This window comes from Zonotrichia albicollis, chromosome 1 (assembly GCF_047830755.1).
Source record: "Zonotrichia albicollis isolate bZonAlb1 chromosome 1, bZonAlb1.hap1, whole genome shotgun sequence".
NCBI classification, from domain to species: domain Eukaryota; kingdom Metazoa; phylum Chordata; class Aves; order Passeriformes; family Passerellidae; genus Zonotrichia; species Zonotrichia albicollis.
The window spans coordinates 21,545,409-21,573,016 of NC_133819.1; the positions used below are offsets into that span (position 1 = coordinate 21,545,409).

Genomic DNA, 27,608 nt, shown 5'->3' on the forward strand with positions numbered 1-27,608 from the left:
GGCCCCGTCTGGCCTCCATTAGCACGTCCTAAAAGCTGCCTGAGATTAATGGGTGTGTTCATCACAATCAAAGTTACTGCAAAGTATTAAGATGCTTCTCTCTAGCAGAATTTATCTCTCCTGCTCTGCTGAAATCTTTAACTTCTCGGATATTCTTGGAGTCAGATGGATATCAGCTTTCTTTGTCTGATCATTTTTTGATTTATCTTTAAAGTACTCTGATCTCTATATTCTTTGCTGTTCTCTTACCTTGCTTTTGAGTTCCATACATGAAAGAGTAATGAGTAGATGCTTCTAAAGCTTTTTAAGAAAGAGAGAAGAATAACTTTGTTAAATTACATCATTTATTCCAAAAAGTCAGTAAGAGGCAATATAATTTTGGTGAGAAAAGCATTAAGTGTCTAGGTTCTCCCCCTGATATTGGCTTGAGCCAGACAGCTCCCCTGACTTGAATCTTGGATCAGTGTGTTGGCTCCACTGAGCAGTAAGAGAGGAAAAAGAGGAAGAGAAATGTAAAATTGATCTATAAGCAAGAATGTATCTATATATAGAAGTTTTCCATGAAGCACCAGAAAGTCTTTAAGAATTAATGGTGAATTGGCCCAAATCATGCAGTGCTTACAAACTGTACTGAGCTTGCTGTTTCTGCTCCAGAGACATGGGCAAGTTTTCTTTGGAACAACACAGTCTTGAACAAAAGTTATCACTTCCATTACATCCAGCTCTTCTTACTGGTTTGTTGTTTTGGTGTTTTTTTAATAATCCTGTATTGTTTTTACTTAACAATTATTACAAATCAAGTATAAATATTAACAAGCAGTGAAAGTCATTGACTTTGCTGACTTGGGTAGGGGGAAGTACATGTTGCAGGATATTTAGAAAAATAACAAATTTAAGTTTTAGAACACAGCATACAGGGAGGTAAGACCTCTCTTCCCTTCTAAATCCTCCTGCTAAGTTCTGCAGTTGTAATCCTGCCAACAGAAAGAATGAATGCTGCTTGCTCTTCTTCCATTTGTAGGCTACTGCACAGGAATTGATTGGAAAATGGACGAAGATCTTTACTGACTGCCCCAGTCTCCTCCTTTGCTTACAGCAGCGAGTGTGTGAGGACATAGGGGGTAATGAGCTTCATTTTTAGAACAGGAAAACATCTTGTTTTCCACTCCAAGGAGGACTCTGAGGCAGGATAGGGAATTAGTTCTCAAGGCTGCACAGCAATGAATTCTTGGTCACGTAAGGCAGTGTGAAAGGGTGGGAGCACAGCCAGTCACAACCAGGCAAGTGGGTTTTCCTCAACAGAAGGTCCAACATTAGTCACTACAGCAAGGCATTGCATGTAAGGAGCTGCAAGAACACTGCTTGTTTAGTGATACTTGAAAAGCAACCAGGAAATTAGAACCTATAAAGGATGAAATATGAGAGACCTGGAAATGCTGATGCATTTGCAGAATACTGGAGGTATGTCAGTTCCCTCCAGTAATACCAGGTTGGCTTTCAGGTATTTGATCACAAAAGAAACAATACAGGACTTTGTGTTTTCAGCTGTTTCCACTCAAACCTGTTTTGTTGCTGCTGTTGTAAAGGATGGAGTTCTTTGCTTTCTTCATCCCACGATGTGGGAGGATGCTCTGTTTTGTTAGGGGACTACTGGTAAGAGACGGTGAAACTTTACGAGGCAGATTTAGCACTGAAGTGTTGGACAATGAAAGTATCAAAAAAAGGGCTGACAGATGATGGTTCTCATGGTTCACAGGAACCCACACTTGGTGTTGCCCTGATGAAGAAACTTGGGGCAGTGCCATTTAAAAGTTGTTGTTATTATTATTAAATACACCAATTTGTAGGGTATGGTCAACAAAAGTTGCATCTCTTTTGTTTAAAGATGACCAATATTGGATATATCTTTTATGCACTTGAAATATCTTAACTATCCATAACAGAGAGATGGAATTACATTTTTCCTTAATTTATGCAGACCAGCACATTGCTTGGAGTATGTCCAGTGGTTACTAAGAGCAGGTGAACTAAGTGAGCAGCAGACAGGTGTGAATCCTGTCTGAGTCTTGTGCAGTAGACTCTCCTTTGCTTCCATCACAAATAAGGGATTCTTGTTGTTGCTCCAGTATGAGCAACCTGAGCTGCTGCTCGTTTGGCAGGACGGCAGCAGACCTCTGCTCACAGGGATGAGCCTGCAGCCTCTCAGAGCTTCTTGATGGCTGCATGATGCCGAGTATTTCCGAGCAAAGGCTTTTCGGGAGGGCTGCGCTCCTTGCTGCAGCACCGCGTGGGGAAGGCGTGCTGGACTCGACTTCCCCCTAGTGAGGGGATCCGTAACAGCTCCTGCTGTAGAAATAGACATGGGAGGCACCGAACCTGGCTGAATTACATATCTGCGCTCTGCTTGTGTGTGAATTTAAAGGGCTTGGAGATGGTAAGAAAAATGTGGGAAACTTAATGTATTCATCACCCTGGTCCTTCCTTTTTTTTTTAATCAGTGCTTTATATCTCTGTTGAAGTTTTATTTCACATTGTTGTGTATTTCAATAGTTGGTGCATAATCTCATCATCCACATCTCGCAGAAAAAGAAAAAATGACAAGGTTGAAGGTTAGAGGTTTTTTTAACCCAATGGCATTTTAGAGACAATTTGTGACCTTAAGGGCTATTTTTCACCTTCAGGGCTATTAGTACAACATCTTCCCTGAAATTGCATGGATAGATAATCTGAAGGGTTAGTGGCCGTGTTAGTGGAGAAAAATAAATCTACTTTTCCTAGATTTTCCAGAAACTCCACAGAACTGTGGACAATTCCATTCTATTTTTCCTGAAAATGTTTCCCTAAGAGAAGTAAATTAATGACTACATGAAGGTGTTCCCCAACATGAGTTATAAATGCATGCAAATCTGTGTACACAGATTTTGATCTTTTTAGTACTGTAAATCAAAAATACTTGTCTTGTTTGACTTTCTTTATGAAATAACAGATTATTGCTACCCTCTACAGACTGGAAATGATACTTGGAAAACTGATAATTACATCAGTAATTCCTTTACCCTAAACAAATTCAGTTTGGTTGCAAATACAGTTGGCATCTGGCAGTAGCAGTCATCTAGATCTAGAAATCCTCTCAATCGTGTATTCTTCTAAACCTTTCATTGTATTCAGGTAGATTTATTATTAGCCTAAGATGGTGGTCTTACAAAGGAAAAATCAGTAGTAGGGAGGAAATAAATACTCAAAAAAGCCATTCTTATGTGTAGAGGGTTTGCACAGGTGGGTGATCTAAGGAACACAGAAGAAATCATCAGGATCTTTAATGTATTATAAAAGCAACAAACAGCCGCAGTACCTCTTCTGTGTGTTCTGTACTCACTGCTGAGTGTTCAGATGACTGTCATCCAAAATGCTGTTGCATAATCCTAAGTGGCATCTAATGAAAAGCACGGTTTTGGGAATTACAAGCAGGAGACTTATTTTAAGGAAGGGGAATCACAAGTACATGATGCAGCTTGCCTTTTAAGTGAGCGTTTGAAGGTGGGTAGGGGAAATAGAGCATTCTTCCCCCTTCAGCACAGAAAGAGAGAACTGCACTACAGAAATGCAGAGGGGTTTATCCCTTCTCTGTACACAGATCAGCATCCTGGTAGTGGCCATCAAAATGTGTGAGGCCTTAAGGAGGCCAAGCCCTCTATTATGGCACCCACTGGAGGTGCCAGGCCAGGACTGCAGGTTTGGGAAACACTGCCTGGCACCAGGGGTGGCCTCTCAGTGATTGCTCTTCATGTCAAGGCCAGCAGTTTCGTTCAGAGAGGATGAATACAGGAGCAGTCTAAAAGCCATTCTGGGTATTTATTACATCAGAAACTAAGGTGACAGCCCCAGAATCAGGGATCTCAATGAATGACAAAAAGGCATTCAACTGGTTCAGTTGTAAAGGTCTTCATAACGCAACTCTTGGAATAAAAGTAATCTTCATGAAGTAGATAAACTCTCAACTAGTGCAGATTGTCAACCTGGACTTAAACACACTGCTTGAAAATTTTAAGTCTTACTTGTTTTGAAATTCTCATTTCATAATTCTAAAAAAAAAGTATTTTGTTTCCTTTAAGAAACATGTTTTAGAAAACTCATCATCTGTTACCAAACAGTATTCCTGGGGCTATTATACAGATACTGAATGATTACAGTGTTAATCACAGCAATGGTGCAATGTAATTCTGGTCATTGGCAGTAACTAAGCTTGTTTTCTGTAGGAAAGCCATTTTGAGGAAACATTTTCCTCTGTGTTGTAGAAGTTGACAGCCAGAGCTGGTAGAAAGGTGGTATATAGAACTCAGGTGTGGTCAGAGAGATGTGATGTCTCTTGAACTACACTTTTTAAGTGGGCTGTCTGCATATAATCAGCTTCAGGAATATCTATCTTCAAAACAGAGGAACCCAATACAACAATAAATGTTTTCTTTTAACAGGTTTTTGAAGATTTACTAGTTTTATTTAATCTTAAATGTTTTGGGTTTAGGTTGCTTTTTTGCTTTTGAGAAAGCCATGGTTGCTCTCAAATGCCAGTAACCAGAAGGCACAACTTGCCACTTCCCAGCAACACACACAGTCCCTAGTGCACATGGATAGGTTTTGTTACTGCTTGATTTTCCTCTTGTTTGCAGAGGAATGTGTGAATATCTGTAACATGTTCCTACAACTTCTGCATTTACAGGGACATGGCTGAAGAGTAGTTTGGGCATTGTACAACAAGAAGGAAATCAGTTGACTTGGACTTATATTGCACCTCAGCTGGGCTACTGGGTTGCAGCTATGTCACCTACTATCCCAGGTAAGATGGAATTGGATTTTATTGATATTTGCAGTGCTGCGTAATTATTTATTTATATATAATGTTTATATTTTCCAGAATGACCTCATCTGAGATGCCACCGCTTGATCAATAATGGATTATTAGAAAAAAGAAATCTGAAAGTAAAGGGCTAAATCTTTTCAGGATTGTGTGGGGCAACCCTAGTGCTCAAAATATTTGTGTCATTTCAATGGGAAACATTTCAAAATGTTCCTGCTTTGATGCATTTGTGTCACCACTGCCTGATAGAGCCATTGCTAGGAAATGATGGGACTCATAGCATCAGTGTGTTGGTGTTCCAGCAGGTAGAAGAACAGGGGCTGGGAAGTGTCTGTACAGAAACTCACAGAGATATGGATTCACCTAAAACCAGCATTATCCTGGGTTAGACACTTACTAAGGGATGGATGGATGGATGGATGGATGGATGGATGGATGGATGGATGGATGGATGGATGGATTTGACACTTTTTTCCTTTTGCACTGAAGATGCCCATTTTGCCCTGAGTTATGCTTTGCATCATCTTGGTGACTTGATTAATTTACACTGTGAATAACTTAGCTTAGAAGTTCTAGGAGGTATTTTAGAGTGGCACTAGTACAGAGCTGACTGGTTGCCATCTGCAAACCTCTTGGTATAACTGTAAAAAATTACTTTGAACTAGGCATTAATTATATGTGCTTTGGAGATTATTAGTGCTGCAACTTCTGGTTCCTTTTTCTCTGTCTGTAGCTGCCTCAGATTTCTTGGTAGTAACTCTTCAGTCACCAATAATCTGAGATACCTCTGTGTATAAAAGAGCCAATCAGTCAATCATCAATCAAAAACATGAAAATTTAAAAAACCCAACCCAGAACTCCTTACAGATTTTATTAGGTTTTCCAGATAAAAACCTAATTTAGTAGAAATGAAAACATGCTTGCCTGGGCTGTGCAAGCTCAATAAAATGAATATAGCCAACAAAACTAAACTCTTACATGAGTACAAGTTTTAAAGTCTACTCATACATATCATTAAGTAGTTCCATAATATGTGAGCTTTTTATTTGAGGTTCTATTGAATTATAGATATTAAATGCTGTGCTTTTCAGCTGATTCATTGCTGAACAGAATTTAGAGGCAGGTGCAGATCTGAATAGGCTATCATATTAAATTAAACAGAATTTTACAAAATAATTGTTCTTGAAGAAAAAGCAACTGCTCTGAGCCAAACATTTCCCAGTACAGTTCTATCCCAGACTGCAAGGAAGTTACACTAGTCATGGAATTGTGCTTGTCACTCTGAGGTTACAAGGCCTGTAACTCTTAGCAAGAAAAGGCTTATTTGTCCTTGTGATTTACCTTATATGGCAGAGTTGCTACTTGTATTTTACTTTTCCTTCCTTCTAGGGCTAGATCTGATTTCCTAAAACTTTGTTGCAATAGGAACATTTTCATGAAAAATTCAAGTGATTTATCTTGTCTTCTTTTTGCTTAATGTCCTAAAGCAACAGTTAAATGAATTATGCAATGGTAGTGGTGGGACAGAATGCATAAATATTTAGATTTCCCAAATGCAAAATAATTTATGTTACTTTTAATGAGTTAATGTATTTTTGCATATTTTATCTCCTAATTGAATCTATTTGATTTCTTATCTCAAAAATGGACAAAAATGATCTTTGTTTTCCTAGCAGTGGCTCTACAGACCACTCAAGATGCACAGATGAGGTTTTGCAAACTTTATGACCTAGACCCTCTAAGTTGGCCAAGTTTGCTGTGCTTCACAGTACATGCATGATAGTCTGCCAGCTGGTGCTGTAGCTCCTTGTCTGCAGATGAAAATGTGGGTCTTTATTTCAAAATCATCATAAGGATTTTACAAACCAACTGGGTCACACATGCATAATTGTGAACAGATGTTGTCCACATGTGTGCATTCCTTTGTGTGTTAGAACATTTGCTAAGTGTTATTTAAAACTGGAGTTACAACACTCCTTCACTAGTGGCCTGGTAATTAAAGCTACTGAAGATGTGCTTGGCTTGGCTTGATCTAGACTTCAGAGCACCAACCCGTCTTCCAGAGAGTCCTGTACTGCACTGTCTGTACTGTTTGGTGTGAAGAGCCACAGATGTTAAAGAGCAGTTGTTGCCCACAGTGTTGCTTTGTGCGTTACAGTGCTGGGAGATGCTGAGATGGATTTTCTCCAGTGGTGAGAGCTTTGTGGCACACAGTGTCAGCATTAGGACCTGGAAAGCAGCATTCACTGATGCATGCTCCCATTGAAACTAACTTTTCCACAGAATGAGCTAGCTGGACTGCAGTCATGAAAACCAGCACATGCTTTCTCCACAGCTTGCTCCCTTCTCCAGAGATGGTCTGTTCAGTAGGCGCCAGGGCGATGAGCAGCACTTGCTTAGCACCCTCATAATAAGGGAAAGTGTCCTTCTCCTTGTTTGACTGTTGTTTCTCTTCCTATTTGCAGATTATTACAGGTCTAAATTCTCTTTTCTGGCCTTCCAGGTCCCGTTGTAACACACGACATTACCAGCTATCACACAATGTTTCTTTTGGCAATTTTAGGAGGGATGGCTCTCATACTTCTAGTCTTGCTGTGTCTGCTTTTGTATTATTGCAGGTAAGATTCACCATCCTGGTTACTTAGTTCATGTTGAAAACACAAGCTTTTTTGTGCTTATGAAATTAAAAACTTTGGTATTGAAACATTTTCCTTTGAGGGAAAAAAGGGCAAGCAAATGCTTGAAAAAGAAAGAAACAGTCAATCAAATTTCCTGTGTTCCTGGTTACATGCAGCATATAAATGCCCCCTGCCTTTGGGAGGATGGTAGTTGAGTGAATCACACACATCTGTACCTGTGTTCTCCATGTGATTTCCTATCAAACATGGGCATAGGTTCAAGATCTGTCTATCTGTTACGCATTTGCAAATGATCTTTCTGTTGACGTTGTATTAAAATGAATGTTAAATTATCAGCAAATGCCTACTAATGAGTGATTTTATACTTGCCTTCTCTAGACATTTACTCCAGTTTGTAATTGGTACTTGAGATATTTCCCAGATGACATTAGTTATTCTTTAATTTTATCTTCGCTGCTGGGATAAGCTTTTAATTTTGAGATTATGTAATAAAAGTTCAATTCCCTTAATACTAACCATTGCTTAAAAATCTTCTGTTAAGACACACTTGCTTCTCTTGTTTCTGTGTACAACATTCATAAATTTATAACTTCTTTTGTTACTGGCTTTTATAGAAGAAAATGTCTAAGACCACGTCAACATCATAAGAAACTGCAACTTCCGACAGCACTGGACACTTCTAAGAAGGATCAAGCAACCTCAATGTCCCATATAAATTTAATATTTTCACGTCGTGAGTCAGAATTTCCAGGTGGATTGTCTGTTGCTAGCAATGGACATGCTGAAAACTCAGGGGCAAAGGAATTAATCAGTGCTGTCCACATGGAGATGGTATCTCCTACTGGAGAAGCAGATATGCATACACCTATGCTCAAACACTCCTTCAGTACTTCCCAGGAGTTTAGCTCCCGAGAGGAACTGCTCTCTGACAAGGAAAAAGACAAGAGCAGAATTTCCTTGGATGACCTGACTCCCAGTGGGTCTCTAAGAAAAGACTACCACAAGTCAGCAGATAGTTTTCCTCTAAAGACAAGAAAATCTACAGAAACAGCTGAAGGCTATGAGTCCCCTATCAAAGAGGAGTATAGGAGAAGTTACAATGCTATGCTGTCTCAGCCTTTATTTGAAAAGCAAGAGAGAGAAATTCAAGTATCTATGAACCATATTGCTACTGGAAGTAAATACAATATTCAGGAACAAATATACCCCACACCTTCAGCCCCTGAAAAAGAGCTGCTGGACTGCAGACCTACTGATTGTATGATGTCTCGTTCAGTTGATCACCTTGAAAGACCTACGTCTTTCCCTCGACCAGGTCAGTTAATCTGCTGCAATTCTGTCGACCAAGTCAATGACAGTGTTTACAGAAAGGTTTTGCCTGCACTGGTCATCCCAGGTCATTACATGAAGCTGCCTGGAGAACACCCTTTTGTTAGCCAGCCCCTGGTTGTCCCAGCTGACCAGCAGATTGATATAGAAAGACTTCAGGCTGAGCTTCCTAACCCTCACGCACGGCTCTTCCCACACCCTGCCCAGCAGCTGCAGCCCCAGCAGTTGGCATCTCAAGCAATATCTCAGCAACATTTGCAAGATGCAGGTGCAGCTGAGTGGAGTCAGCAAAACGCTTCCATGTCTGAATCTATTTCCATTCCTGCCTCTCTTAACGATGCATCCCTGGCTCAGATGAATAGCGAAGTGCAGCTTCTTACAGAAAAGGCTTTGATGGAATTGGGAGGTGGGAAGCCATTGCCTCACCCTCGAGCATGGTTTGTTTCTCTAGACGGGCGTTCCAATGCTCACGTTAGACATTCATACATTGATCTCCAAAGAGCTGGTAGGAACGGGAGTAACGACGCCAGTTTGGACTCCGGTGTTGACATGAATGAACCGAAATCTGCCCGAAAGGGAAGAGGAGATCATCTGTCTGCACCTCAGAGTCACCCCGCAGTGCAGGAGCACCAGCAGAGAGAGCGCAAGGTTTCAGACAGCACAGCTTACACACAGCTCGTGTACTTGGATGACATGGACCAAAGTGGCAGCGAGTGTGGAACAGCCGTGTGTAGCCCTGAGGACAATGCTCTCCGGTGCCTCCTGGAAGGCACCAGTAAGAGAAGTGGTGTGCAGCTGCCCAGCCTGCAGGAAGAAACCAGAACTGTGGATACCAAACCAGAGCCATTAACTAGTCCTGAACATGGAACATCCGTTCAAGATGATGATGATGAAGATGAGGAGGATGAGGAAGATGACCAAGGGGAAGATAAGAAGAGTCCTTGGCAGAAACGAGAGGAAAGACCACTAATGACTTTCAATCTAAAATGAGCTATTGTGAAAATCCACCCTTCAGTGGAGTATAAAATTGCCAAATATCCTTTCTGTGGAAGTGCTTGATATTTTTTTCTTTTTTTTTCTTTTTTTTTTATATTGTGGAGAGAAAAGAGAAAAACAAACTGTGGTGAGCAACATTTGAAAGAACTTAAATGCATTACTGTGTAAATGTTAGAAAAGAATTAAAATCATTCCTCTGATTTAACAGCTGCCTCCAGTGAGATAGCTGAACAAAGAGTGTGATTGTTATTCCATATACTTGATATTGGTCATCCAGGATGTTGAAAATACTGACAAATTGTTTTGGTTGATTTATGACCTCAATCTCCTTATGAATGGGAGCTGGTAAAGCTTTTGTTTTGTAGGCCAATTTTATGTTGATAATGCTACTGAAAGTATCTTAAAAACAGGAGTTTGACACATGGTGTCCAAAATTGTGCATTATCTCAATGAAAGGCTATGCATTGCTGCTTTTAGTAATATTTTGCTTATACTATGCTTTTCTTAATTTTACAAGTTGGTTGTAAACATATTATGTCCTTTATTATAAACTACTCAGCAATTTATTTTAATGTACAACTGCAGGAAACTTGGGTAGCATCCCTTAGCATTGAAGCCTTTTTATGAAACCAAACTGAACTTTGTGTCGACTAAGATTCCTCCAATTCTGGTACCATTTTCTCAAAGTGCCTTTTTTACAGTAACAATGAACAGTCCCTTCTTTTGCTAAGTCCTTTTAATTGACCCCATTTGAGATTTTATAAACTTCTGAACTTCTACCTTTTATTTTAAGCTGCATGCCAAGAGTCCCATTTTGTGCTGAGCATTTCTCATTTCAATACAGTGTATTCTGTAGCTATCATGTATATTGTGGATTCTGTTTAGCCAGGATAGACTTAGAAGACATTTTAAAGGGCCCAGAGTAGCCAAGAAGATAGTTTCAGTGACTGTATATATTGTTAGTTTCCTCTGGAATCCCATGAGCTAATCATGCTCATATAAAATGGACTATCGACCGAGCAAGTGGACTGAATGTGTCTAAAAAAATAGGGGAAAAAACAAATGTACTATCCAAAAGTGCCAGATTTACTCTTCTGTGCTTTTTCCATACAGAGCTGCTTGGTTATCCAAAAATTATAATTGAAAATAAACTGCAAAAAGTATCTTTGTGGATTTTTTTTTTCCTCTGTTAGTGGTTATCACATTATTTTATGGTATTTAAAAAGAAAAATACTTTGGTTTCATTTTTCCTATGCTCGTGTGACTTACTTTCTTTTGCAGTTCTCATGAGCTTAAGTCAATACTGAAATTTAGACCCCTTTTCAAAAAAGCGTCCTCTGTATCTTGATAAATATGTAATGATTTGCTCAAGTATCACTGAAGACATTGGAAATGAAATCCTGGTATCACCAAATTTCCTGTCGAGTCACACTTCCCATGGGCCAGTTTCCTTCCTGAGATTTCTGTGGGTACTCACACTTACTGCCCTCTTCTCACTTTTTCATGAATTGGGTTCAAAGAAGAGGAAGTATGAGACTTCTACTTTTGTAGAATCCTTTGTATACATTCAGTTTATCATGTTTTATTCAGTCATTTTTATGCAGATTAGCAGCAGTCATGCTTACTAAAGTTAATACATAATCTCCAAAGTAATTTAAGTGCTATATAGTTCCTATTTAATTTGTAATAATAAGCCCCCAACTCAAATTCATTGCTTTATTTTCAGTAAATTTCAAGGTTTTCAGAGTCTTGTAATTTCCATATTACCCTAAGTCTTACTTGGGAGCCTGATCTCTAGCCAGGAGTTGAATCCTGATTTCCTAGTTCCCAGGTCAGTGCTCCTTTCCATCCACAAAGCCAGATCACCCTTTGCTTTGGTTCATGTTTGGAAGTGGTATATGTTGTAAAAGGAATCTAAAATATTGTGGAGTGCATTGAATATTGATATCACCGTATTAGCACTAAATTGCATTTTTACTCATTGTGTATGTGGCAGGTCCTTTCCTGTCCTGTTTTGGAATTTTGTACTGACCACCTGTGAATTGGTTTTGGGCTCTGGGTTACTTATTGTCAGTTTGTGCAAGGTCACTGAACAGAAAAATATGACTTTAAGGGCATAGTATTTATCAGATGTTAGTAAGTGCTGGTAATACAGTGTCACTTATTAATCAGAATGCTGCATAAGTAAACATTCTGAATAAAATTTCTGCATACTAGAATTATTGTGCTATTTAATTTCCAGTTTTCTGTTGTCTTAAATCTGTCATTTTTAATTACATTCTTTTTTTCACATTCCTTTGCAAAGTTTCCATCATTGCTATCTTGTAAAGTGAGATTGTTGCTATTAAATTGCAGTGGTTTGTTTCTTTAATTGTGTTGGTTTTATGTTCGTTTGATGATTTGTGGTTCTAATACAGCAAATATACTTGAACAAACACCATGTCAGTATGTTTGAAATCTTTAAAAGAGCGTTTTTTATTTGGTTTGATAGTTTAATTTTGCAAAATACATAGTTTATGAAATGGATTTCTCTATATCCACACCTGGGCCATATGCTAAATGAAGCTAGAAGAGAGTTAATGCAGTTCAGGTAACAGGTTAAGATTAAGATTAGAGTAGGTTATGCCTAATCTAAAAGTCCAGTGATAAGTTCCATGTTTTAATTTTCAAAAACTTACTGATGCAGATACATCAGTAAAATACAAAGAGATTTTCTCGCTTGTATATTGCACTTGCACAGTGAAGCAAGTACTAATAAAGCTAATAAAACACAGAGAACAAAGTATAACTTGAATAGGTCATGGCATCAGCAGCTCCAAGTCCATGTAGAAGATAACCTAGAAAAGCAATTGTTTTCTTATTTTATGATGGCAGATATTAATATGGAAAAAATGCAAGTTTTTAATGACAAAGCTTACAAAAATAATGAAAATATGTTTGTCTTAAAAAAATACTAGAAACAAATCTTCAAAGTTCAGGTTCAGAGACTTTCTGAAATGTTAGCAATGTTGGGAGTTAATACACTCACTAAGAGTTCCCTCAGCTCCCACTTTCTTCCTGCTCCAATACTTCCTTCTCAAAGCTTCTTAAACTGTCTGTAAAGCACCTTGACTTACTGTGATAATGACCTCTTACTGCTCGATTAAGTGCTTTGTCCGGGAACCAGCAGCTAAATCCCCTGCAAATACAGGGACAAGAACTGGTCACTGCCTCGGAGCATTTGCAGTCCAACATATTAGACAAATTATACAGACCTGTGGTTCTGATCTGAGATGAACAGATTACAGAGAAAAGCCCAGCTTTTGGAAATGGCTCACAATGCTTTTCTTTGTTACAAGGAGGATTGAGTAGCTTTAGTAGAGTGAATCAAGCACTGTTGAAATACCTTGGCAATATTTTCATTTTCTGCCCTTCATTCTATTCATGAATGCTCTCAGGGACCAATTTTATCTCACTATTCTGAACCAGTATGTTTGAAATTGGTAAGAAACCAAATGTTCTATGCAGGCTTTAGCCTACAGAACAGCACAGGTATAAGTGAGCAAGTGTTGGATGAGATATTTACTCTTACTCTAGCTAGGTCTGTAATTAAGCAAAAAGGCTTTTTTTTTTTTTTTTTTCTTAACAAGAATTCATCTGGGAATTAAAATTTATTATAAGACAGTAGTCAACTATCAGTAGTCTGTAACTTGGAGCATGGTAGGGTCCATGCAGTACATCCTTGGACTTGGTCAAAAAAGAGCATCTGTTTACCTTTCTAAAATTCATGTGCAACAGATAGGGTTTTCCTGAATCAGTGCTGCCGTTTGGTCTCCAGCATTTGAAATCCAAGTTGTGGTATCTGCCACCTGGTGGTGAACTGCTTCTCCAGACGAGCTGTGTGTGAAGCAGTTTGTCATTTCAATAAAAGCACAGTTAACAACTTCAGTAACACCAGTAATGTCCTGGGCCTGCTGTCAGTGCAATGCACAGATCCTGTCAGCTGAGAGACCTTGCCCAGCCCCTTTGCTGGGGACTATCCAGCTTATGACATCTCCATTCAAATCAAAATTCATCATCACTGATGGCTCTGTATTCTGCCTTGTGAATAGCACCTTGGGTTTAGAACAAAATAAAATAAACCCAAATTTAACTACTGTTTCCTAAGTTGAGGAAAATAGGAGCAACTCAATTATTCTTTCCCATTCCTCTGCTAACAGACAGAAAAACTGGCAGGTTCAACACTAATGCTTCATAATGCTAACCTTACTATGTGTATGTATGTGTGTGTGTGTATATATATATATATATATATATACACATAATTTATAATATATATAATAATATGCAATATTATATGCCATGATAGATACATACATACACTATATTTTCATCATATGTGCTATTTTCATTTCCATGCTGTAAAACAATTAGAATTGGAGCTTCAGATGAACAAATAGGCAACTGTCAAGTGCAATTTTCAGAAGAGAGTAGTATTTTTTTATTACATTTACTCATGTAATTCCAGCTGTTAAATTGAAACCAGGTACCATCTTCTTTTTGTCAGTAATAGCAGAAAGGGTGTCTAGTTCTTTTCAGCTGTAATCCTCTGGTATCCACAGGTATTTACTTTGCAAACTGTGGCACCTGGTCTATTACCACTTAACTGAAGTATTTCTTGTTTTATTGATGTGTTTTTCTCCTAGGAATGAACAGTGCCAGTTAGTTTGTTTGATCATTAAATAGCTATTCTGCCTTAGAAACTTACAGGCACGGGGAAGGAAAATGTGATGACAACAGGGAGGTACAAATGAAATACTTGTTTACAGGTTATTTTTGTAATTTTGTAGAGAAGGACTTTGTGTTCACATGACTAGAAAGACAGACTCCTCAATAACCCTAACAGAGGAATGCTCCTGACATTTTTATATTATAAAGGGATGAAATGGTGCTTAAAATAATGCTGTGAGATGAGAAATCCCACTTTCAAAGGAACCACTGGTCCTGCTGCAAGAGAGGTTGGGCATCAAAACAGAAAGAATTTATTTAAAGTGGGTCCTGTTACAAGCACTGTTTTTAAAAGGGTTATGTTGATTTGGTGGTTGTAGGAAGATCAAAAAGCCTGGAGATGAGAGAAGCTATAGGCCTTGGCTTTTGTATCCTCTCTCTTTAAGTAATCCCCCTTCTATAAACCCAACTCCCTGATTCTGCTTTCAGTTTTGTACCATGCTGTGAGGCCACACATCAATGGGACATACAATGTGACACCCTAAGATTAGACTTGTCAGTGAAGCTACTTTTAGTTGTTGGTGAGGGCAAGCTTTCTTTGTATCTATGCTATTTGCTCTAACTTTTATTTAACATCTTGTAACCCTGCATTAAATAATAAAATACAAATGAGAGAAGCAAAACATCATAGCCAGGTTCCCCCAATGAGAAGTGTATTTGTCTTGGCAGATGAATTGGTCTTTCATTCCTTGAAATCCTTGAAAGTACACTTAGATAAGTGTGTGCACGCACATGTGCATGGATACACCTTCACATGGATGTACATAAGTGCACTTGATACAAAAGCTGGCTTAAATACCAGTTCCAGCATTTCAACATCAAGCAATGGCCAAGTGAGGGTTGCTCATCCAGACTGACTGGAAAAACTGGCATAAGAACCCATAAAGGCTTGGATAATTAACTTAATTGTCCTTGTAGTCTGACATTGCAGGGTCAGAACCATGCTGATGCTGAGTTTCTGCTGTACCTCCAACTTCCAAGAGATTTATTCACACTTGCCTTCTAGCCTAGACCTGATGTATAAATTTTGTAATTAAAGCTTATCTAGTTTCTATATTTTAAGTAAGTTACTCTGCAGTTGTTGCACACTTGACAGAGTCTTTTCTTTTGCACAGAGTTGTAAAATTCTGATGGGTAAAATCTTACCATAAAATCTAAAAAAACTCTGAATAGAAATTGAAGAGTTATAATAGAGTCTGATTTTCCATGGTCTTCATAGGGAAGATACTATGTCTATGAGACACTTCTTAATTCAGTGTAATTCTCCATGCCATAGGTGTGCATCCTGAACCATGCTGTTAATCTGTTTCTAACCACCCACAAGGCACATCTGTCACAGGAAAGAGTTCTTTTGTGTTTGCGGGTAAAGAACTATCTGAAACAGACAAAAAGAAAACTAAAAACATACATTTTGAGAAAACTATTGAAATGGTCAAGAGATAAAGAATAATTCATGTATCTAGCTCTCTCTTCATTCAGAATGAAGGAAATAAAACCTCCTTTCAAAGAGAAAGAAACAGCAGGCACATTGGTAGGGAGAAGTGTAAAAGGCTAGTGGGAGAACTGATTGCAGAGCTGATGGGAGTAAATTGGATTGATTTGGAGATTGGATGGGCAGAAGTAATTGCTGAGTATCAGTCAGGGCTCCTGCAGTACCTGTGTCATCACTGTCTTTATCAAAAAATCTGTCACCACTAATTCTCATTCATATACATAGTTTGAGAAGGGTCTCAGAATAAAAATAGACATAAAAAGGCAAATTAATATTTATAATAATTATTTAATTGTCACTCTTATTATTAGGGTTTTTTTACTTTTTGGAGCTAGAGACCCTGGGATCTGAGGAACTGAGCAGTGCTGTAACAAGTTTGAACCTGTGTTTGATGTAAGTCTTGTATCCTGCTTCCAACAATCATCAAAAACAGATGGTTTGGAAAATTGAAATCTCTACTAGCAATAACAGTCTTTCTATCCTCATCACTCATATCTTTAAGCAAAAAGGTTGTATTTATCATACACTTTTTTAATGCTCTGATTTGTTTTCACTATGCATGTGAATGCCTAACCCTCTTTAGTGCTGCACAGCCCACAGCCCTTGCCAATGCAGACACCAGCATGGAGAAGTTCTGTGCAAAGGTAAGCTGTAAAATAGAAGAGATAAGGTATGAGCTGCATTTGAAAATGGAATTTTAAAAAGCTGAAGGAGAATGCAGCAGAAAGAATGGGATGCTTTGAGAATGCTTGTCCCCACTCTGAGCACTGCAGCCAATACAGGCCATCAGCAAGCAGGCTGTGACAACAGGCAAGTTCCACAAGCAGGGAATGCAGGGGGGCTGGAAAGAGCTGCAGTGGGTGAGACAAAGATCAGAGCTGTGATCTCACATGGATACAGGTGTGCAACATGTGGGATCACACGCTCATTTCCTTCCCTAACCATTTCTACTTCTGCTGTTGTTAACTGTAACAAGTATGCAGAGTGTTTTGGTGCATTTTTTCTGTTTATTTTCGATCTTATTCTTTTACACTTGCCTCTCATTCAGAATTGAAGAAGATAGTATTTAAGTTTACACCATAAAGTGCAGCCAATTAGAAAAACAATGTGAGGTAGTAGTAGTAGACACTTGAATGAACCAAAGTCTAAATATATTTGTTTATTCAATAATTTTTTTAATGTTAATTAGAAAAATAGGAGAAACACTAAAATAATAGCTAATTTTCAAATTGGACCCATTTTGCTTCCAATTTACAAGATTAAAAATGGTTACACCAAGTTGTTACTTGCAATCCAAATCCATTTAAAATTATAAATGCCATGAATATTTCAATGTGGTGTGTAAAGGTAGGAGCAGTCCTATGACTGCAAGAAAATTTTAGATACCTTTCTTCTGCAGTGTTTAATAATCAAAACACATAGACTAATCAGGTGATGCCAACAGCCTGAATGCTGGATTATATATCACCAGCTCACTGGGATGTAGTTAATGTGTTGCTAGGCAGGTAAACAAGTCTGGGTTATGCCTGGCTGCTTGAGAGAAACAATATCTGTGCCTGGCTGGCTTTATTCAGTCACAGAAGAGCAAGGAGAAGCATGGTACAACCCTGCCCACGTCCTGCAGAGTCTCACCTGATGGTTCATCCAGTCCCTGTACTGGGAATTAAGGCTTCCCATTCCCCAGTATTTCTTACTGCCAAGCAGAGATGGCTCCTCCCTCAGTGTCCTGGGGTTCTTGTGAGCTCATGTTGGCAACCAAGATGCCCAAGGTGTTTTGAGTGCTTGTAGGGTTTCATTTTGAGCCCTGGAGTTTCCTCTGGGAGTCAGCTAGGAAAAAGTTAAACACAGCAATGACAAAGTCCATTTGTGCATCTCGACCTATGCTCACACATGCATCTGAGGTGGCTCAAAGCATCTCTGAAATGTAGACACAGGTTAATTTTGTGTAGCTATGACAGAACCTTGACTGCCTCTCTTATGGAGAACTGGGGAGAGACAGAATGTGGAAAGAGCCAGAAAGCTGAGATTGAGGGTGGGTCCCCCAGACACTGCTGTGTTCTTTGGTGGCTGGCATTAGTGGGAGCAGCAAGGCAGAGCTAGATCTGAAGATTTGCTTTTCTCTCTTCATTACTTCCAATTTGTTGCCATAGCTGGGTATTTTGTCTGCATCTAGCAGCACACCAAGAGTCACTACTAAAGCTCAAAGGACACCCATGAAAATACCCAACTGATGAATACTTCATGACATGCTGCAAATATTTTAACTGATTTCATGATATGCCATTTAGTATTAAGTGAAGTGTATCTCCTGCAAAGGAAGTCTATTTTCCTTTGTTAATAATTTTTCAGCTTTTGTGCAAAATGACTGTGCTTTCTTCTTTTCAATCTTCATAAAATAAAAGGCTTTTGCTTTTATCTTCCTTGTACATCTAGGAAGAGGTCTTTTTAATCAATTAAAACCAGTAAGTTTGCATTTTACAAGCACAAGCTCTTTACCTGTTGAAGTTGAAACATTTCTGATGGTTTCTGATGGTCTGCTTAGACTGGTGTGCGTCTGTGGGTTGTGTCTGCAGTACTGGCATGCAGCATTTTGAGGGTTCCTGGATATACCCACATGAACAGCAGATATGTTGGAAGTACAGATGCCCACAGGGAGCCTTTTCGGGCACTGCAGGTGCCACGTTTGCTGCTGGCTGCCCTGATGTTTCATCCTCCAGTAACTCTCTGTGGCTGAGCATCTGGGGTCATGAAATTCAAAGATACATTTTTTCACCTTGCTGCTCTATTTTCAGAAGACAACTACACATGTGATAGCCAGCATCTATCAAGTAGTGTAACTGCTGAGCAGTGTCTGCAGAGTAAATTTAAATGCTCTGGGAATATGTCTCATAATTTCAGAAATGCAAAGCTACCTCAGAAATCCACAGTGCAGGAGAGGTGCTTAACTCTCACTTTTGGTGAACTTCTCTACTTGTGGTAAAAGCAAAAGTTACATTTTCATGAAATGCAAAGCACAATCCAGTGCTGTGCTTTGACCTTGCAATGGTCAAACCTGGATAATAATCTCAGGATATCAACTGCACTGAGTTTAAGGTTACTCTGCACTTCACACGTGCTACAAAGTAGAGAATAGCAGCCACTGTGCAGCTACAGTCCCCCTTCCAGGAGAATGCCTAGCAGGGCAGCTTGCTGGGAGAAATTCATACTGCCTCTTTAAGTGACAATATGAAATGCAAGAAGAGTCAGGATCTAGGCCCCTTCTACTCCATTTGTCTCAATGAAGTAAGGAAAATTGCAATAAAGGAAAGAAGACAGTGAAATTTACAGCTTCTCCAACGCAGTGATTCAATACAGCTCTTTAGTCATTGACCTACCGTTCTTCACTTCCTCTTACACATTATTATGAGGGGAAAAAATAATTCATAATCACTGGATTAACTTCTCTCCAGGCTACAGGAAAACTTTACAGTTGCTTTTTGTTATTGAAAGCTATTGGGTATTGTGCCTTTGTTTTGAGATTTCCTTTCTCTCCTATGCATTACAACTGAATGAAGGTTTACTCCTACAGATCATTTCAGAGTGGAGTGACACGATAGAAACATTTCCCTCTAAACTATAGCAATGGGCTTGACACTGGGAGGTCATACTTGGCCAAGTGTAAATTACAGATTCCATTTCATGCATTTGAATCACAAGTTCTTGTGGCATCTCACAAGTTGTAAAGGACCAAGTGCAGTGGGAGGAAGGGTGGCCCCAGGCTAGTGCTGAGATGGAAGGACATTTAGCTTTCTTCTGTTAGGGCAGCAAGATCTTTTACTTGACAGTCACCTGCAAGACACGACAGAGCAAAATATGATGCCACCTCAAATCAAAAAGGGGAAAAAGTAATCCAGATCAAACCTTAAATAGGGCAGAAGCAATAGTTTCCTCACATTACATTGCTTTCACGGGTGCAAAGATAAGGAGAAATTACAACTGATGCACCCTGTTCTTATGTTTTAATGTGGTGTTTGGCAGCACTGTCAAACCAAGAACTCAGAAAATCTGGATCTCATTCAGAAAGCTTGATATGACCCTGGAAATCGTGACAGTTCAAATACTGAACACAAGTTGCTCTTTATTTGTTTTCCTGGTATAAATCATTACCACTCAATTACAGGTTTTGTAGCATGGAGCTTGTAGAAATACAAAAGGCCTTGGGAAAAGTCTAAGTGCTGTGAGCGCCCACCAGTCATAGTGCTGGGATTGCCCTAGTGGCCTCAGCAGCCTCCACCAGCAGCAAATTTTGTTCATAGAGCTTCATTTTGAGTCCTGAAATTTCCTTTGGAAGTCAGCTAGGAAAAAGTTAAACACAGCAATGACAAAGTCCATTTGTGCATCTCGACCTATGCTCATACATGCATCTGAGGTGGCTCAAAGCATCTCTGAAATGTAGACACAGGTTAATTTTGTGTAGCTATGACAGAACCTTGACTGCCTCTCTTATGGAGAACTGGGGAAAGACAGAACCTGGAAGGCAGAAAGGGGAAAGAGCCAGAAAGCTGAGATTGATGGTGGTGTGGTGGGTTCCCCAGACACTTCTCTGTTCTTTGGTGGGTGACATTAGTGCGAGCAGCAAGGCACAGCTAGATCTGAAGTAATTTATTTGCTTTTCTCTCTTCCTTTCTTCCAATTTGTTGCCACAAGCAGCTGGGTATTTTGTCTACATCTAGCAGCACACCAAGAGTCACTACTAAAAGCTCTAAGGAGACCTATGAAAATAACTCGGGCGTCCGAGTGTTTATGGTGCGAGAAGGAAACGCGGGAAGCCGGCAGGACGCGCTGCCGAGGCCCGGCGCTGCAGGCCCAGTCCCAGGGGCTCCGGGCCGGACCCGCCGGGGCTGCGCTCGGCTCTCCCGCTGCTCTGGGGCAGCGCCACGGACGGGATCCCCAGGCCGCACAGGGCCGGCGAAGCAGCGCGGATGCCGGCATGAGGGGGCCAGTGCGGGGCTGGGCCCGGGAGCGCACGGTCCGAGCGTACCGGGCTCGGCAGGGCCGGGCTGGGCAGGGCAGGGCAGGGCAGGGCATGGAGCGCTCCCCGCCCGGCCCCGCCCCGGTCCCCGCGGGGTGGCGGGAGCGGCCGGGCAGCCCCGGCGGCCGCCGCCTCCTCGTTCCCCGGCTTTGGCGCGGGGAAGGACCGCAGCTAGAGGGAGCTGCTCCGGACCGCGTCTGCCCGTGCGCCCCGGTTCTTTCACAGGCTCCCCCGCCCCTTCCCTCCCTCCTTCCCCCGTGATGGCGGAGGACAGCGAGTCCGCGGCCAGCCAGCAGAGCCTGGAGCTGGATGACCAGGACACCTGCGGCATAGACGGCGACAATGAGGAGGAGACCGAGCATGCCAAGGGGTAGGGGAGCGCTTGGGGAGCGCGCGTGGCTCGGGGAGGCAGCTCTGTGTCCCCCGCCACGGCAGAGGCCGGGCTGGAGGTGCCCGGGCCGGGCTCCCCTGATGCCCGGCGCGGTCCCTCGGCGGCGCGGGTGTGCTGGGCGCTCCTGCCCGCTGGCGGGCGGCCTGCGCGGCCCGGCCTGGCCCGGCCCGGCTCATCCGCGGCGCCTGCGCCGGGCCGCCGAGCGGCCCCAGCCCGGGCCGCCTCCCGCCGCAGCATGCGGGCGTGGAACGGCCCTGCCGCCCGGCCCGGAGCCCAGCGCCCTTCTGCCCGCAAGGGGAGAGGCGGGAGCCTGGGCCCGGCCCGAGGTGAGGGGGCGGCGGGGCTGGCACTTACCCGCCGGACACCGGCCTTCAAATCGCGCCGTATAAGCGAGAGTAAATCATGCCTTGTTGTTGGCGCTTTTAGGGCTTGGGGGCGTTTCTGCGTATTTCTGTCCGTCAGGAAGTCCCCTGCAGCGGGGAGATGCCGCCGTGTCCTCCCGGTGGTTCCGGCTGAGCGGCTCCCGCGGGCCGTCCCGCGCCCCTCCGCGCCCACAGCCGCCGCCCGCTCGCTGCGGCCGCGCTGCGTTCCGGGCAGCGCCCGTGCCAGCCTGTCCTGCGGACACTCCTCCTCACCCATTGTCCTCCAGAGGTGTTACCTCCAGATCCGCACGCTGTGGAGAGCAGAGCGCGTGTTTTGGCAGGGCAGTAGCCGGGGCAGACGCTGTTGTGTGGTTGTAGTTCCTTCTTCGCTAATCTCGCGTCTCGGATCTTCCCACGCTGAGGATCAGGCGGTGTTTCGGTTGCCTGGGGAGCTGATGGGAGAGGCACCAGCCTGGCTGCGGCCCCTGCCACCCGACCGCTGCTGGGCTGGCTGCGGTATGACTGCGTTCAGGCACGAGGTGCCAAGGTTCTAGCTTGCTCTGAAGGCTTTTGGGGCAGGGGAGTGGGAGGAATATGTTTCCAAAGTCGGCTTTATTTAATTTATTTTTTCTCTTTTTTGAGGGGTTGAAAACGTGATTGCAGAGAAGGCACTTTGTTGTCGCAGCCAGGAGTGGCTGGAGTAACCTAAAATAGAACTGGGTTAATCTATACAGTGCTACACAAATATCTTCCTCGTGAATTTGTGATTGATCTGCTTGAGAGCTTTCTGTAGGTTACTGATGTTTGAGGATGTACTCTGTTTGTGTCTTCTGCTTCTAGGATTTGGTTGACAACAATCTTAAATGTGGCAAGAGGGACTTTGGAAAGCTGACTTGTCTAGAAGGCAGAAGGGGGAAAACTTTGATGCTTGCTGCTCTGTTATTGAGTTAATGGCACACACTAAAATAATCGTGTTAGAAATAATTACAGTAATATAAATCTGGGATATTAAAAGTGACAAAATAGCGTTTTGTTATTTTGGGGCTTTTATTACATTTGCTTCAGTAAATATGTCACAGTTGGTGATTCCCAAATACGTGAAACTAAAGTCCTAAGAGCAGAGAGTTGTTATTTATTGTTCTTCATAGGAACTGACCTGGCATCCTAGCTGGGATTGTTTAATAGCCAGGTAATGATTCAGGTAGTGATTCATGTAATGATAGCCAGGTTCAGGTTTGATTCAGGTGATGCCTGTCCAGAATTCATTTTGATTGTGTTCCTACTTCAGTTTCCTCTCCTGTCTGTCTGTCCGTGTGCGTGCCCGAGCTGTAGCTGCCCTCTGCAGCGTAGCTCTGTGCGTGGCTGTGCTGGGGCTGCTGTGACAGCGAGTGCAGTGTGTAAGGAGCAAGGAGGGAACAAAGAATTGCACTTGGGTGTGCTCTGAGTCACAGCTTGCTGCTCTACTCCAACACGTGTCTCACTGCTCTCTAAGGGACACCAGCTGTAGCCTGTATCGTCCTCTACCCAAAACTTGTCTCTGTTGAATATCCCAGATGTATTTTAATGAGTGTTTTTTAGTAAGTTTAGTTAAATTAGTGGTAGATCATTCCAGTAGAAAAAGCCTCTTAAGTATTAGTACCTGCTGCATGAAGTCTCATATTGACTCTTGGATTACTTTATTTTCCTGTAATCTTTGTAAAATCTTGTTTGCTGCTCTTTGTCTGGAGGCTGAAATACTCAAATGAATTCCAGCAGATGAAAGGAAAAATCCCACAGTGGAGCATGCCATATCTACTCTTGATCTGAGAGATTAACCTATAGTAATAGGAGCCTAATTAATTATTCCCTGTTTTCTCCCTGTCATTGTGTATTAATTCCTGAGGTAACTTTAAAGTTTGCTTCAAGTTTTTAGATTAGGTTTTATATGCTCAAGCAATTTATGAGCAGTCCAACTACTTGAGACTATGACTGTGTCAACTGACTTGCTACATTCTGTGTGGTCTCCATTAATGCTGATCAGTATTTAATCTCATTCTATTTTAACTTGCACTTTTTTAGAAAGAGGCAGAATATTGTGTGTCAGTGTCTACTGGATTGCCCTGTAAGTTAAGTTATTTTCAAGATGTTTCTTGACATTTGAAAATAAGTCCTTAGAATATTGCCCACAGGAAAACATGATTTTTAGATACATATGACTTTTCTGTTTTGTTTTGTTTTAAATGTGCAGGGGTTTTTGTGCTTGAGCACTGAATGAGTGCAGCAGAAAATAACCATTTTGTAGCTCTCAACTGTGAAAATGTCTTTGTCCTCTGATTCTGCTCCTGTTTTTTAGAGGCAGGATTATGTATGTTGTGTGACTCATTGCTGTTTTCCTCTTCTGTAGTTTGCTCCTGCTAGACGCATTATGCTGTATTTGTTCTGTGTTGTAATAAAGTGTGATTTACAAAATGTCTTTGTTATTGTATATGTAGAAAAAAATGTTGCACCTGGATCCACCCTGCTAAGTCCAGCCTTATAAGGTCTCTCACGTTCTAAATAGCTCCTTTTGCTCACTGCCAGAAAGGCCTTGGGCACAAAACATTTAGTAAACACTAAGAAAAAGGTATGACCTTTAAACAACTCCCCCAGTCCTCACAAATTATTTGCTTTGAATGTTTTAGTAGTATACCCCTATAATTATTGCTTTAAAAGGCCAACTTTATAATGAATACTACTTCTAGATTTTAAAAAGAAGCTAATATTTTTAGGGTTGTGGAAGCATGCTTGGTTTTAGCAGGTGGGTTTTACGGCTCAGAGTACAGATCACAGACTTGAAGGGTGAAGCAGAGGAAACATGCAGATCTGAGGAATACTCTTGGGTTAGGGTTTCAGGTATTGCTGCTAGGTTTTCATGCTAAAAACCTTGCATTCTCAAGTATTGAAATGTATACAAATGAAATCTTCATGCAGAGAGATTCTTTGTAAGGACAGTTTGTTAGCAAGTGGAATTTGAAGGGCATAGACCCTTCTGGTCAAGACCTTTCTATATTGTCTTTGGAGTGGTGGTTTTTCACAGCAATGAGAAAGCTCTTTGCACCTAAGCCTCCATTTTCTTTATGAACCAATGACAGCCCTAGTATAAATAATACTGCTTTAAAATTATTTGAAGTTTTACCCATATACATGAGACCTGATTTTTGTGATCAAAAAGATCTGTATAACATCTTCAGAAATGCAGCTTTGCAGCTTCACTTAACTCACAGAGAGAGAAGTACTGTGAAGGCAAGAAACCCGCACAGGCCTTTCCAGTTTAAAAATAAACATCTGAAGTACATGTTTGGTTTTGTATTTGAGAAATTGCTAACTTAAAATTACCATTCCGTGTAACATAAAGCAGATGTTGACATTACAAAAGTCTGTTTTTGCTAAAGCAGAATTTAGTGTTCAAAAAGGAAATGAAAATAATGGTGACAATTAGTCAGTGATAAAGATCATCTCAAACCAAGGGAACCAAAACAGTTTGACCACCTGAACAGGATAATTGTCATGCTCCTCTGGATTTTTCTGTCTTGGCTTTTCTATGGATTTGCTCTGAGCCTCATAAAGTAAGTTCCTCCACCCTTGCCACACTTCTCCCCAAATGCACTAAGTATTCCCATTTTTCAGTTTAGAAAAACCCAATCCAACCAAAACACCACCACATGCAGGGAGAAGCAAAAGTATTTTTTCCCACATCTATGCAAAACACCAGATGTGTGTACATAAGTGGAAAGGTATGTGGGTGGGATCATGGGCTTGCATTTGTGACTTGCAGACAAAATCATCAATCTGTAGGCCTAAGTGACTGTCTCGGAGTCCTATCCACAGCCTGTTTGTGGGGCAAGGTTAAGTCATTCTGGGGGAGAATAAGGTCTTTTGATCCTTTTCCTGGCTCAACTGAATTTTGATTTGCATGTCACTTTTGTGCTGGCCTCACCTTTTTCTTATCAATCAGACTGACAAAATTGTCATTGTGGGTGCAGTTAAAAATATCTTCGACTGTGCCTGTGCTTACATATAGCTGAACCTCGGTGTACAGACTTACCCTCCTGTCTTTAAAGTCCTCCTGGTATAAGTTTGTCTCCACTAGACTGACATAGTCAATACAGAAGTCTAACATTGAATGGTTTTCTTTGCATAGTCTGTTGTAGTCTGTGTGGCAGGCTGCACTGGGGCAGATGTGTTGATCTGATGTGTGAAAAGGTCGGGTTTCCTGACCTGCCAGCTTGTCATGGCAGCACCCTGAGCTCTGTATTGTTTTTCTGCTTCCCACATAGGACCTGAGCTCAGACTTGTGTCTTTTTACAGGTGCAGAGTAGCTTGGAAAAAGAGGTTTCATGCTTAAAGGTCAACTTTCATAAAAATGGGAAACTTTTTTCCTCCCAGCTTCTAAGTGTGAGATATAATTCAGCGTGTCATCATATAGATGTATCTGACCAGACAGAGGAGAATTCAGATCTTAGTCAGCACACAAGAATGTCAGAGGAAAGCTTTTAATAGGAGTCTTTGGTTTCAGTGTTGTTACCTTTGCATATCCTTTGTGCTGTCAAGTTCAGCATAATTGCTACAAGTTGAGCAACCAAGTTCCTCCCTTCCCAGCCATTCTCACTCGAAGTTTTAGAGCCTTTCTGTTCAAGGCAGAGCATGAGAAGGACAACAAATCCTGAGGTGTTTTTGTTCTGCTTCTGCCCTGATTTGCTTGGTATCTCTGGCTATAACTTGTGTTGGACAAACCTGTTTACTGAGTAGAAGTTTCTGTGTGCTGCCTGCTGCCAAATATCTGGGTTGCAGGCGTGCCTAAATAGTAGGATGAGTAGAACTCTATTTAAATCCTCTTTTTACATTGTGTGGACTGTAACAGTAAAAAATAAACTGACCCAAGCAGGAGACTGCATAAACAACTGCTCAGAATGATACCTGGATAACCTGTCAGACAAAGATACCAGTATTTATTTTGCAACAGACAGCGTGAAAGATTTAAACCTGAAGGTCATAAACCAAGGACTGGGATTTTGGAAGATTAAAAAAAAATTAAAAACTAGTAGTGTAGTTTTAAATGCCACATATATTTTACAGCAGTTTACTTCTGTCTTCCTTCTTTCCCTGCTGAAGACTATACATTTCTAAATGAAAAAGATCTTGAATTGGTCAAAGTACAAACTACGATTGTCCTGGTAAAAGTACGGTTTGACTGGGGATAACATAAGTAAAAAGCTTGGCAAAGCTGATTTTTCTCCATTGCTGCCAAGCTTTTTTTTTAGCTCAATTGTTTATTATTTCACCAAACTAAATAAAACATTGACCCTCAGGTAATCCTAGTGAGCAGAATTCCCCTGTGGTGTATGTGACACTGGATCATCCTGAAAGACAAGAAGACAAGTGAGCTGCACTGGTGCAGTTTGGGGCTCGGTGCCTGCTCAGGGTGTCTGTTAAGAGCAGAGTTTGCTGAAACTCCAAATAGCCTGGTGCTCAGCACACAAACCCTTGGGAGCCAGCTCAGAGACACAGAGGCATCATTTGTTTGCTATATGTGAGGCGTTACAGGGAAAGACAAGTTTGTGGACAGTTGCAGAAAGAAAAAGAAATCCTTCCTTAAATGAATCTTAGCAAAGGTGAAATCACTTCCCCTGGTATTTTTATCTCAGTTTTGCCAGATAGAGGTGGTGAAGTCCTGGGCCTTGTACACATGTGTGAGCTTTTACTGTTTTGTATTTATAACCACTTGCCAGTCTTTTGGGTCTGTTCTGT

General features: G+C 41.2%; 2 protein-coding genes across 4 annotated transcripts in view; both read left to right on the top strand.

Annotated features, from left to right (window-relative positions):
* The window catches only part of FAM171A1 (family with sequence similarity 171 member A1), an 87,570-nt gene extending 75,380 nt beyond the window's left edge, over nt 1-12,190 (top strand). For both annotated transcript variants that reach the window (XM_005480286.4, XM_074535500.1), the window contains exons 7-9: nt 4,718-4,834; nt 7,359-7,473; nt 8,109-12,190. In XM_005480286.4, the coding sequence (XP_005480343.1) occupies nt 4,718-4,834; nt 7,359-7,473; nt 8,109-9,813 (1,937 nt within the window). In that variant the 3' untranslated portion in view covers nt 9,814-12,190. The remainder of the gene's footprint in view (nt 1-4,717; nt 4,835-7,358; nt 7,474-8,108) is intronic.
* Nucleotides 12,191-21,187: 8,997 nt separating this feature from the next.
* The window catches only part of NMT2 (N-myristoyltransferase 2), a 37,184-nt gene continuing 30,763 nt past the window's right edge, over nt 21,188-27,608 (top strand). The window contains exon 1 of one of the 2 annotated variants that reach the window (XM_005480285.4): nt 21,188-21,459. In XM_005480285.4, the coding sequence (XP_005480342.1) occupies nt 21,350-21,459 (110 nt within the window). In that variant the 5' untranslated portion in view covers nt 21,188-21,349. The remainder of the gene's footprint in view (nt 21,460-27,608) is intronic. The other variant, XM_074535508.1, reaches the window with a different exon arrangement.